The sequence below is a fragment of the Arachis ipaensis genome, chromosome B3, assembly GCF_059453495.1.
Source record: "Arachis ipaensis isolate K30076 ecotype BB chromosome B3, ASM5945349v1, whole genome shotgun sequence".
In the NCBI taxonomy this organism is placed as follows: Eukaryota; Viridiplantae; Streptophyta; class Magnoliopsida; order Fabales; family Fabaceae; genus Arachis; species Arachis ipaensis.
This window is the reverse complement of record NC_142438.1, coordinates 145,935,658-145,947,458: the sequence shown is the minus strand read 5'-3', so window position 1 is coordinate 145,947,458 and position 11,801 is coordinate 145,935,658. Positions and strand designations below refer to the sequence as shown.

Genomic DNA, 11,801 nt, shown 5'->3' with positions numbered 1-11,801 from the left:
GGTATTCGGGTTTAAATTTTGAGGGGGGAAAAGAAAAGAATACAAGTGAGAAACTTACAAGGTGGGGGCATTGGGTTTGAGGATCTCCGGAACTGGAGATTCCCAGAGGTGAGTGCAGAGTACTATAATATTCTGTAGCTGGCCAGTTCAATCAAAGTTCTCACCGGATTAATTAAAAAACAATAATATTTAAAAGATAATAAAAAATAGTTCCAGCAATTTAAAATTTTTTTTATTTAATATTTATCAATTATTATTAAAATAATTATACAATTTTAAATATAATAAATATATAATTACAAATATTATGTATATAAGATTATAAATATTATGTTATATAAAATAACTTTGGATATTATCTTTCGAATATTACCTAATAGAACGAGCAAATAGAGATTTTGATTCTTGCTCAGACCAATAATGTGTACCGCATGTTGCTTCATTTTGGAAATTGAATACTTTCTTGATACTAGGATACATGAATAAATAAGTAGAATTAAAATTTATATATATATAAAAAAAACCCTCTTGGGCAGGCCAGTTGTCACCATATTTAATATGCAAAAAATCAGATTGGTCTGTTCAAAATAAACCCAGAAATATCTTTGGGCAGCCAAGGCAAAAGGAAATGAAACCTAAAGAGGGAAAACGAAATAGCAGAAGCAAGGCAATGTGATATCGTTATAGGACTTGTAGCACAATAATTGCGAGGGAATACCCATTTTTAAAAGTGAAACTTTTCAAGGTGAATAGCACAACGAAGATCTTGACATTAAAAGCGATTCTCTCTCTTTGTTTCACTTTCTGACGGGCTGTGCTTTCCTCTCTGACAGGAAAGAGGGGTTGATTCGGTTGATAGTGCAGTAATTTTGTCAAGCACACACACAAGGGAGAGGGGGGCAGCAGTAACAGATATCCATTGGTGATGATGGGTGAACTCAAACTCTTGAATGTATTCCACACAAGGCAACCTGCTTTATCTCTGCTTAGTGCAAAGCAACTCAGCCTCCATTCTCCATTTTGGCAACCTCTCTCTTTCTCTCTCTCTCTCTCTGACTCTTTCACGAAGATTCCATCATAGCTGGCCCAGACCCACACAGATCCCATCATTCTTAACTTGACAATGATATTGATATTGATCCATCATCTCATCATCAATTCAATTCACCAATCCCATTCATCCAACAACAATTACTAACACCCCAAAAACAGAAAAAGAAAAAAAAAAGAAAAAGATTCCTTTTATTACCAGCAAAGCTATATATATCAAAAACATAAAAGAAAAAAGAAATATAAATACACATTAACCTCTTCCAATCCAACCCTCAAAAGTTACATGAGATTCCAACTCAACCCCCCCAAAAGAAAAGAGAAAAAAGGGAAAAACCTAAGCTATAAAGGGTAAAATTAACAGAGAAGGGGGTGGAAAGAGGTACAAGTTGGGGGCAGGAAAATGGACAATGGTGGGTCTCAGTCCCGAGCAATCAGTGCAGACAGCTCAGCATAGCAGCACATTACACACTGCCCTCTCATCCCCACAAGTTTTTTTTTAAACCATTTTTTTTTCTGGTGGCTATCCATTGAAAATTAAAATTAAAATAATAAAAAAAGTTGGTCTGAACTCTCATCTCTGGAGTCCACCAACTCGACCCGAGTTAACTCAGTGAGCAACCACCGTTTTGGTGGCGAGTTGCCACGCGGAGGTGGCAATCAAGGGTCTAGTATGCCAACCAAGCATAAGGCAACCGTTATTCTCTTCCACTCTGTATCCATCCCCACCCGCAAACAGTGCTAGCAACATGCTCGCTTGCTTGAAGGCATTTGAACCCAAGTGGACCGGTGCGAACCCAGCAGAACCAAATCGGGTCCGCCACTGACCCAGTGTCTCGTGCCTCTCGACCCGGTCCACCCCTTCGCACGCTACCACGTTGCAGATCTGTTTCCCAAGGTACACCTCCGACATCACCTTGTCCTGCGAGTTTACCGAACCCTCAAGCGAGTCGAACATGGTGGAGTAGTAGTGCAGCGACTCCGTGAACCTGTCAAGAAAACCCGGTCCATTGTGGTTCGCCTCCTGCTCCACCACCGTCACGATCTCCGGTCGAATCTGCCTCACCACCGACAGAACCTTCTCCACCGCGCCAGGACGAGCGAGCAGCTTGTGCAGCTCGAAAACCGAGTTAACCGCCACCGCCTCGGTCTCACTCGGCCTCAGCTCCAGCATCGAAGCGTCAAGATCCGCCAAGCTGTTCGCGACGAATCCTCTATACTCGAACTCGACGTGGATCGTTTCGGCTAATTGAGCGAGCTTCCAACCTACCTCCTGCAAGTGATCGGAGTTGTCTGCCGCCGGTGGTCCGATTCCGGTTAACCGGAATGCCGGCGGACCGCCCGGACGGAGAGCCAGGGCTTGCATGAGCGCTGGCCACTGCATCCCCTGGTTCATGCTGAAATCGATGACGTGGACGCGGTTCTTTCCCTGGAACGCTTCGAGGATGGCCTGGTTGGCGGTGAAGTGAGCGAACTTGAGGTAGGGACAGGTCTCGTAGAAGTGGATCTGGAGCATATCGGAGAACGAGTGGTGGATCGGGTTCTCCGGGTATAGACCGTAGATCCGGCGAGCGAGGGCTTCGGCGAAGTAGGTGGCTACTTTGCGCATGGCTCCAACCTGAGACACCGCCAAGAACCCGATCTGCTTTACGAGCGCCTCCGCAAGAGACAGGTTGTTCTGGTGGACAGCCTCCGCGCACGCCATGAGTGTGTGGACGAGTCGGATCCCATTCTCCTGCGAGTCAACCAGTACGAGGGGCCGAGTCGAGGACGACGACTCGGAAGGCGAGGGTTTCATGCGCTTGGAGGAAGGAGATAGGGAATCGGCGGTGGCGGCGGCGGTGGTGTATATTGCCTTGCCTGCGATGGCCTTGAGGTCGTAGTCGGAGGAGGAGCTGTCCTCGAAGGCCCTATCCACGGAAGTTGTGATGGTGGAGGAATCAGTTTGGGGGAGGAAGGCGGCGGAGGAGGAGGAGGAGTCAACGGAGTGTTGCTGCGGCAACGGTGGAGGAGGAGGAGGCGGCACGTCGAGATTGTTGATCATCGTTTCGAGCCAGTTGGAGATATCTGCGGGGTTGAAGTGAACCGTGTCGTTGGAGAGTTGGGAGATTCCGTCCCGTGCGTTCCCCATGGCTTCCTCAAGCTGCTCAAGCTTCTGCGCCACTTCCGCCATATCCGACGACCTCACCTTGTAACCAACCACCGCGAGTAGCTCGTCCATGCCGCCGTCAGCCGCCGCGCACTCGTCCCAGAGCTTGGATTTTCCGGAAGAGGTTGTACCGTTGTGGATTGAGTAACCGGAATAAGCTCCGGCGATGGTGGAGGTGGTTGGTGGCGTAGATGAAGGTGGCGATGGTGCAGGCACGGAAGAGGGTGAGGGATCGTGTGGGTTGGGATGTAGATGGTGGTGCTCCCTCTTCATGGATGATTTGTGTTGTGAAGGGTACTTCTTGTTCGAAAGGTTTTTTTCACCCACCGCTTCCACTACTACTTCACTACTAGGACTGCAGTCATATATGAATCAAATCAATAATTGTGTATATATAATTTCTCCACAAATAATAATAAAAGAATAACTGAATTTATTTTTTTTAATAATTAATTATTAATATTTAAAAATATAAACTAAAATATATTATTAAATTAAAAAATTAGTTAATAATCGAAAATAATAACTAAAATAATAAATTCTAATAATTTTTAAAAAAAATTACCATTATTTTTATTTTTTTAGGAAAATAAAAAAATTAAAAAAGAAAGAGGGGGAAAATAATGGAAAAAAGGGAAAGTAGAAGTTAAACGCTCGTGACAAGGCTCGATATCCAACGAAACAAAGAGCTCAAACAGATAAGATCCAAATTATACATTTTTGTGTTTTTACTTTGTTTCCATTTTTGCTTCTTTTTTTTACCCCCTTTCTTATACTGTAGTAGTAGTGGTAGTAGTAATAGTATTAGTAAGTTAACATTATTAGGAGTTAAAATATTTCTATCCATTTCACATTCATTAGGCTAGGGCTGCGATCTATCAGCGGTAGTATATTCGTTGAGTTCATATAAATTTTATAAACTAAAATATAAAATATATAATTTTAAAGAAGAATATGAATATACATATTACAATAATACCTGTAAGGGGAAAACCGAAAAGGTCGAAAATATAATTTTAATCTTTGTACGTGTTCTTAGTAATTTTTGCAACAAAAAATTGGAAAACATTTAGCTAACTTTGTCATACTTCTCCCTTCCTTTTTTTTTCTTTTCCCTTTTTCCCTCTATCTTATTGGGTAAAAAATTGTTTATTAGTATTATCTTTTAATTTAATTACTAAAAAAATTTATTTTTGTTCTGACTAGGATATTCTTCCGTCTATAGGACAGCTCTGTACTGTTTTGCGAACTCTTGAAACCTCTTGTCCAGCAGAAAAGTAGCCTCGTAAACTCGAATCCAAGCATAGTACTTACAAAAAAAATTTTCGAGATTCAAATCAGTAAAGTATCTTAAAGAGAGTGAAAATGATGTTGTGTCTTCTGTTTGTGATCTTCCGCCCCTTATCGTCGGCTAAGACTCTGATTTATAACTGTTATAGGTGAAATATTTGTCGATTTGTTAGTCGAGATATCTGTAGCCAACTAAGTGCGAGATTCGGAGAAGAAGTTTGTTACGATAGGGAGTTATCTATTTTGAATTTGTTTGATCCTGCCGACGTATAACTCGATTTTGCTGATGTATTAGGGATATAGTACATATCCCCCAAGCTTGACTTACCGAACTTACATTTAGCAAGTTGAGCTTTTGTTGTGCAGTTATACCTCGGTTATGGACGAATATGTTAGCTTCCAAGCTCAACGCGCGTTGTTGTTCTTCAAGCTTGGGTTTTTTATGAAATAATAATAATAATAATAATAATGAATGTACCTCGTGGCATGTGTTGCAATAAATTCATGTGTATTTTTCTCTAGGCAAGATCTGGGCCGTTCTTTTAATCAGGTTATGTGAACAGTCATCTTTGAATTATCCACTAAGTTAGTGGGTAGTAGTGATGTTTTATTACCATTTTCGTTTTGGAAAAGATACGAACTCTTAACCCTAGTCTTCTTGCTTAAGTTTGTGAAAGAAACATGACTTCAAAAAGTTAGTTCTCTTGTCTTTGTTTCTATCTCTTTGTTTCGACGATGGGTAGAGAAAAAGAAAAGGAAAAGTTGGTGGAGGTTAAAAGTGAAAATTTTTATCACTACGTGCATGTTGATATTAAAACTCGCGCTTCTACCTATCGCTGCTCGAGCTTAAAGCTCTGAAATTGATCAAGGATGGTTCAGCTATTGGCGTCGAACTTCTCCCTTGTGGTAGTGAGGAGAGGGTTTGTGAGAGGAGGGGAGACTGGGCTTATTTCTATATGTATACCCCCTGTTTAACAGAACTCTATTTGAAATTTCCATTCTCTAACTTTGAATGTAAGGTTCTGATGCAGCTGAACTGTGCTCCCTCACAGATACATCAAATCTCATGGGCTTTTTTGCTAGCTTTTGAATGTTTGATGTCTTTTCTGGAATTTTCTATGTCTTTAAATATTTTCTTTTCTCTGTTTCAATCTAAGAGAGTGTGAAAAGGTTTGTGGGTTTACCTTAGTAGCTTCCCTGGTCGTTCTTTGTTTTCATTATATAAATCTTTCTTCAAGAATTTCAAATCTATGTTTGTGAAGGTTCAGTCAGTAAACACCAAATACCCTTTCTATTTAGATGGTGAGTTGATAGAGAGATTTTCGTTGTATTGATCTCCGAAGCCAATGCAAATTCTTGAGGCTGTGGAGAGAAATAAGGAAGAAAATATGTTTTTAGATTTTTTGATAGAGTGTTTTGCGGCTGCTGAATGTTTGTCAATTTCTGAATTGTTGAGTTTTGAGAAGGAGAATGAGAAAGAGGGGTTGAAGGCTTATATAGGTAATGTGTTTTTATGTTTTTTTTATTGGTTGGTTGCTAATTGTTGACATAACGCTACGATTGTTTGCAGGTGGGAGGGTTCCTAATTTAATTACTTCTCGGTTGCAATCTTTTCTGAAAAAGAAAAGTGAGAAAGATGGCAACGATTTAGGGGTAGTGAAGGAAGCTGGAGGGGATGTTGCTCACTCCAGTCTCCAGTGCCCGACCTCATCCTTCTCTAAAAAAAAAAAAGTTGAGTCCGAGAAGTCACTAGAGGTGCTCTCCGAAGAGGACAAGGGTGATAGGTCAATGTTTGAGAAGCAGAAAAAACTTCATGGGTTTATAGAGGAGGTGAACCATCAATCCCTTTGGAATGAGCAATATCCCGTTTTTGAGCTTGCTGATAGGGTTTCCCAGTATCCTGGGGATATAAGGCTGACTCGTCGTACGAGTATGGAAGGGATGGGAAAGTTTATCGAGGTTGGTACACTTTTGTTGCTAATTGGGTTGTGCTGTTTGTATAAGTGCTATTCTTTTATTTTGTTGTAGATTATGGCTTTGCGTTTGCTGTGTGTTGGTCGTGCTACTGAGCTGCTAGGTGCAGAGCAGCATGTTGTTGCTGAAAAAGTTGTGAATTTGGAGCGATCTGTGAAAGAAAAAAAGAATGTGATCATCAATGTGACCTCTAAGATGAAGGATAGGGAGGAGGAGGTCACTAAGCCTCAAGATCATATCCGTCTTCTGCAAAATGAAATTAAGGAAAATGACAAGGTCAAGGGTAAGATAACCTCTCGTGTTCACGAGTTAGAAAATGAGGTTTTGGAAATGTTTGCTACCGGTTTCAACCGAGTTGTGAGCCAGGTAGCTATGTTTGTGCCCGAGTTTGATGTTGGGAGACTTGATGTGACAAAGATTGTAGTGAATGGTGAGCTTGTTGAAGATGAGGCGGGTGAGGAGCATGATGAAAATGTTCCTCCCCTCCCCTCTGATAAAGATTAATAAGTTTGTGGATATTTTTGATAATTTGTATTTTGAAATTTTGATTTGATGACTGATCTAGTATCGGTGTGTTTGTTTGAACTGATTTCTGACGTATGATGTCGGTTTAAACTTGAAATATTTGAATGCTTATTATTGTATGTTGCTTAGATGTTGTATCCAACTTTTCGATTTACGTTGGTTCGGATGAAACAATTTAGTAGATAGAACAGTGTAGCAAATAGAAAGGAAAGAATATGTTTCATTTGGGATATGGAAAAAACCTTCCTGTTTGAAAGGCGTGGAGTGGTCGGCCTCATTAAAACCTGTCCGAGTAAAACCCTCCTTAGGAAAAAAACTCTGTGATCAGGAAAAAGAGTACATGCCCACTCCAACTTGTTTACAGTAAAAATTAACTATAATAAAACTTCAATGATGAAATGTTCCAAGTGTTGGGTAGGGCCGTCTTGTCTAAGGTTTTTTGGCAGTAAGCCCCTTTTCCGATGACTTTGGAGACTCGGAAAGGTCCTTCCCATGTTGCTGCTGATTTTCCATGTCCTATGGGCTTTCGGACTTCCTCTATTTGTCTCGGCACTAGATCTCCATGTTATAATACCCTTGGTCGTACTTTTTTGTTATACTTCTATTGCATGGCTAATTGCATGGACTTCTGTCGAATTTCGGCCATGCTTTGTTCGTCGCTTATTGTATCGAGTTCGGCTGATTTGGCATCCATATTGGCATCTTCGCTAAAGTACTCGGTCCGAGTTGAACCTTGAGCGATCTCTAGCTATTGGGATCATAGAGTCCGTGTTGTATACTAACTAGAGCGGGGTTTCATTGGTCGTGGATTGTGGTTTTGTATTATAGCTCCACAATATTTCTGTTATTAGCTCAACCCAACGTCCCTTAGCATCTGTTAGTCTTTTGTTTAAGGCCTGCAAGATGATCTTATTAGCTGCCTCTGCGAGCCTATTACTTTGCGGGTGCTCGATATAGGAAAAACAATGCTTAATGTGAAGGTTAGTTAAAAAGGATGCAATTTTCTTATCAATGAACTGCCAACCATTATCAGAAATAATTTCTCTAGGTAAACCATATCTACATATGATTGATTTCCAAATGAAAGTGCATATCTTGTCCGAGGTTATTTTTGCAAGTGGTTGTGCTTCTATCCACTTAGTAAAATAATCAATTGCTACTAATAGAAATTTTACTTGTCTTGGTGATATTGGGAATGGTCCTAGGATGTTCATCCCCTATTTGTAAAAAGGCCACCTAACATCTGAAGTATGCAATAATTCGGCCGAACTGCGAATGAGTGGTGCACATTTCTGGCATGGGTCACATTTCTGTACTTTGTTCATGCAATCTTTGCGTAAGCTCGGCCAGTAGTACCCTACTCGTAGGATTTTCTTGGCCAAGCTCCTACCTTCAGTGTGGTGGCCATAGATGCCATCATGAATCTCGGCTATGGAGGCTTCTACTTCTGATGGTCCAAGGCACTTCAGTAATGGTCAGGAGAATCCCCATTTGTATAGGTCGTCTCCCATGATAGTGTAATAGCTCGCTTTATGTTTGAATGACCTTGGTTATTCATTTTTAGTACTTTTCCAGTTCTTAAATACTGAATATATGGACTTTGTCAGTCTTCTTCATGTGACACACTTAAAACAATCTTGATATCTAAACTCGGTTCTATTAGTGTGAGATGTGACATAGTATCTGTTGAATCCTTTATTCTGGAAGTAACCAATTTAGATAAAATATCGGCCCTACAGCTTTTTTCCCTACGTATATGTGAAATTTCAAAATTTTGAAAATGTTGTATCATATCTTTTGCTGTATTTAAATATTCTTCTAAGAGCTGATCTCGTACCTGAAAGTGACCAGTTACTTGTTGTACTATAAGGAGGGAGTCGCAGTATACCTTTAGGTTTTGGACTTCGACCTTTCTTGTTGATCTTAGTCCAGCTAATAATGCTTTATACTCAGCCTGGTTATTGCTTATTTGAAAAAGGAATTTTATTGACTATTCGGCATGCACTCCGATGTTATCTTTCAGTAAGATTCCGGCTCCAGACACACTTTCATTTGATGCTCCGTCTACGAATAGCTCCCATTCGGGGGATAGACTTTCAGGAGTGGTGAATTCTGAAATAAAGACGACCAGTGCTTGTGCATTGGGTGATCCTCGTGATTGATAGCAAATGTCAAATTCCAAAAGTTCTATTGACCACTTTGTGATTTGTCCTACTAGATCTAGTTTTGCCAATATCTGGCGTAATGACTGGCTAGTCCGAACTATTATCTAGTGGGTTTGGAAATAATGTCACAAACGTCGAGCTGTAATTATTAAGCCGAATGCCAGCTTCTCTATTGTTGGATACCTCATTTTTGCGTTCTATAGAACTTTGCTCATAAAATATACTGGATGTTGTTCTTTTCCTATTTCTGTTTCAAGTACAGAACTGATCGTGTTAGTTGAAATTGAAAGGTATAGGTAAAGGGGCTTACCTTGTTGATGTTTCTAGAGTATAGGTGGTGAACTGAATAGGTTTTTGAATTTATTAAAAGCGCTTTCACATTCATTTGTCCAGATGAACTTCTCAGATTTTCTCTGGGTATTGAAGAAATGATATGATTTTGCAGCCGCCGCAGGCAGGAAACGTAACAGTGCCGCTAGGCGGCTGTGAGTTGCTGTACTTCCTTGATTGACTGAGGTAATTGTATTTGTATCACAGCCTGACATTTGTCAGGGTTGGCTTCTATTCCTCTGTGTGTTAGCAGGAATTCAAGGAATTTGCCTCCATGTACTCCAAATGCGTATTTTTCTAGGTTTAATCTCATATTGTATTTTCGGAGTTGTTGGAAGATTTCGGTAAGGTCGGCTTTATGTTGTTCCTCTGAACTTAATTTGACTACCATTTATCGACATATATTTCAATGTTTCGACCAATTTGGTCGTTGAAGACTTTCTCCATCAGTCATTGGTAAGTAGCCCCTACATTTCTCAACCCAAAAGGCATGACTTTATAACAAAAATTACCGTGATCATATATTAATGTTGTTTTGTCCTCATCATTTGGATGCATTAGTATCTGATTGTAGATGGATTAGGCATCCATGAAATTGAGCACTTGAAACCCCGAGGTATCATCTACTAGTCTATCAATATTCAAAAGTGGATAGGAATCTTTCGGGCATGCTTTGTTCAGGTTCGTAAAATTCACACACATGCGCCAATTTCCCAAGCTCTTTTTAACCATAACCACATTTGCTAGCCATGATAAGAATCTGAGTTCTCGGATGAAGCCTGCATCTAGAAATTTTTGTGTCTCTGCTACTGCTGTATTTCTCCTTTTTGTACCCAAGTTCCGCTTTTTATGTTGTATAGGGCCGACATTGGGATTGACTGCCAACTTATGGTATATAAAGTTCAGATTGATTCCTGACATGTCTGCTGGCGTCCATGCAAAAATGTCAGAGTTGGATCTTAATATCTCAACAAGGTGTTGTTTTGTTCTTGCAGAGAAAACAGAACCGATGTTAGTAAATTGGTTGACTTCTGCTAGTTGTATCTTTTGTAGGGCGCCCATTAGAGCATGTCTACTAGTGTTTTTCTGAGGGTCCAGCTCGGCTAGAGTTGAGATGTTCTCTGTATTCCAGACAGACTTGACTCTTAGGGTGATTTCCTTTGGTAGGGTCTTTAAGCTCGCATTGTAGCATTGCTGAGCTTCCTTATGGTCGGCATGCACTGTTGCTACTATATTTTTCCACACAGAAAATTTTACACAAAGGTGAACTATAGAAATAATAGCTCCAAAAGAGTTAAGAAATGGGCGTCCCAAAATGATAATATAGGGACTAGCACTTGAATTGCTAAGTTAAATCAAAATTTAAATATCTTTTAGCCACTATGGATGCTACTTTGAGTTGCGCATAATTTTATTTATTTCAGGTAGCATCCGGAGGGATTTGACGGAGTTTTGTAGCATAAAAGGGAGAAAGCGAATGATGCTGTCAATCCTGACCTCCTTGCACTCAAACTGGAATAACTTGAGCTACAGAAGTCCAATTGATGTGATTATAGTGGCATTAGAAAGTTAACTTCCAGGGATTTCCAATGATATATAATAGTGCACATTTCTCCTCCAAAAACCTCTGCATCCCCCACGTTGAACTTGGTTCTTGCTAAGTTCAGCGTGGATTGGAGAACTTCCAAGGAAGAACTTCTTGCCTTCTCCACGCTGAACTTGGGAAAAGCCAAGTTCAGCGTGGATTCAAAAGAACACGCTGAAGCACTTGCTGCCTTCTCCACGTTGAACTTGAAAAAAGCCAAGTTCAGCATGGAGCTTAATGAATCCAATGGTCCCAATTCACTCCAACAAAGGCTACACGAAAATCTAATTTATTTTTTATTAAACTTTTATTATATAATTAGAAAAAGATATTATTTAGTTTTTAGAAAATATATTTTACATTAATTAGGATTAGATATAAAAGAGAAAAGAATCAGCCCTTCGGGCTCTCTTCTCTTCTCTTCTACCTCATTCCGCACTTTACAGTTTTACAGAATCCTAGTTTTCTCTCTAAACCATGAGCAACTAAACCTCCACTGTTAAGGTTAGGAGCTCTATCTATTGTATGGATTGATACTATTATTTTTTTATTTTAATTCATGTATTGATTTCTATTTCAAGAATTGTTTTCGTTCTTTATCTTATGAATTTGGGTGGAATGAAAGTATGACCCTTGTTCTAATTGAGTTCTTGTATAACTTGGAAAAGCTCTTTACGTGAACAACAGCTTGAAAATAATTTCTCCTAAACTTCTAATTATTTTGACTTAACGA

General features: G+C 39.9%; 2 protein-coding genes across 2 annotated transcripts; one reads left to right on the top strand and one right to left on the bottom strand.

Annotated features, from left to right (window-relative positions):
• Nucleotides 1-1,218: 1,218 nt before the first annotated feature.
• On the bottom strand, nucleotides 1,219-3,632 carry LOC107632061 (DELLA protein 2). The gene has a single exon (XM_016335698.3). The coding sequence runs from the start codon at nucleotides 3,470-3,472 to the stop codon at nucleotides 1,661-1,663; it is 1,812 nt and encodes a 603-aa protein (XP_016191184.1). The 5' UTR covers nucleotides 3,473-3,632; the 3' UTR covers nucleotides 1,219-1,660.
• A 2,885-nt stretch (nucleotides 3,633-6,517) lies between these two features.
• Nucleotides 6,518-6,967, top strand: LOC148572723 (uncharacterized). Its single transcript, XM_088507717.1, has one exon. The coding sequence runs from the start codon at nucleotides 6,521-6,523 to the stop codon at nucleotides 6,965-6,967; it is 447 nt and encodes a 148-aa protein (XP_088363843.1). The 5' UTR covers nucleotides 6,518-6,520.
• Nucleotides 6,968-11,801: the final 4,834 nt, after the last annotated feature.

What these genes read in the sequence shown, in the direction of transcription:
- LOC107632061 (XM_016335698.3), bottom strand. Translation starts at nt 3,472, where the DNA reads ATGAAGAGGGAGCACCACCATCTACATCCCAACCCACACGATCCCTCA.
- LOC148572723 (XM_088507717.1), top strand. Translation starts at nt 6,521, where the DNA reads ATGGCTTTGCGTTTGCTGTGTGTTGGTCGTGCTACTGAGCTGCTAGGT.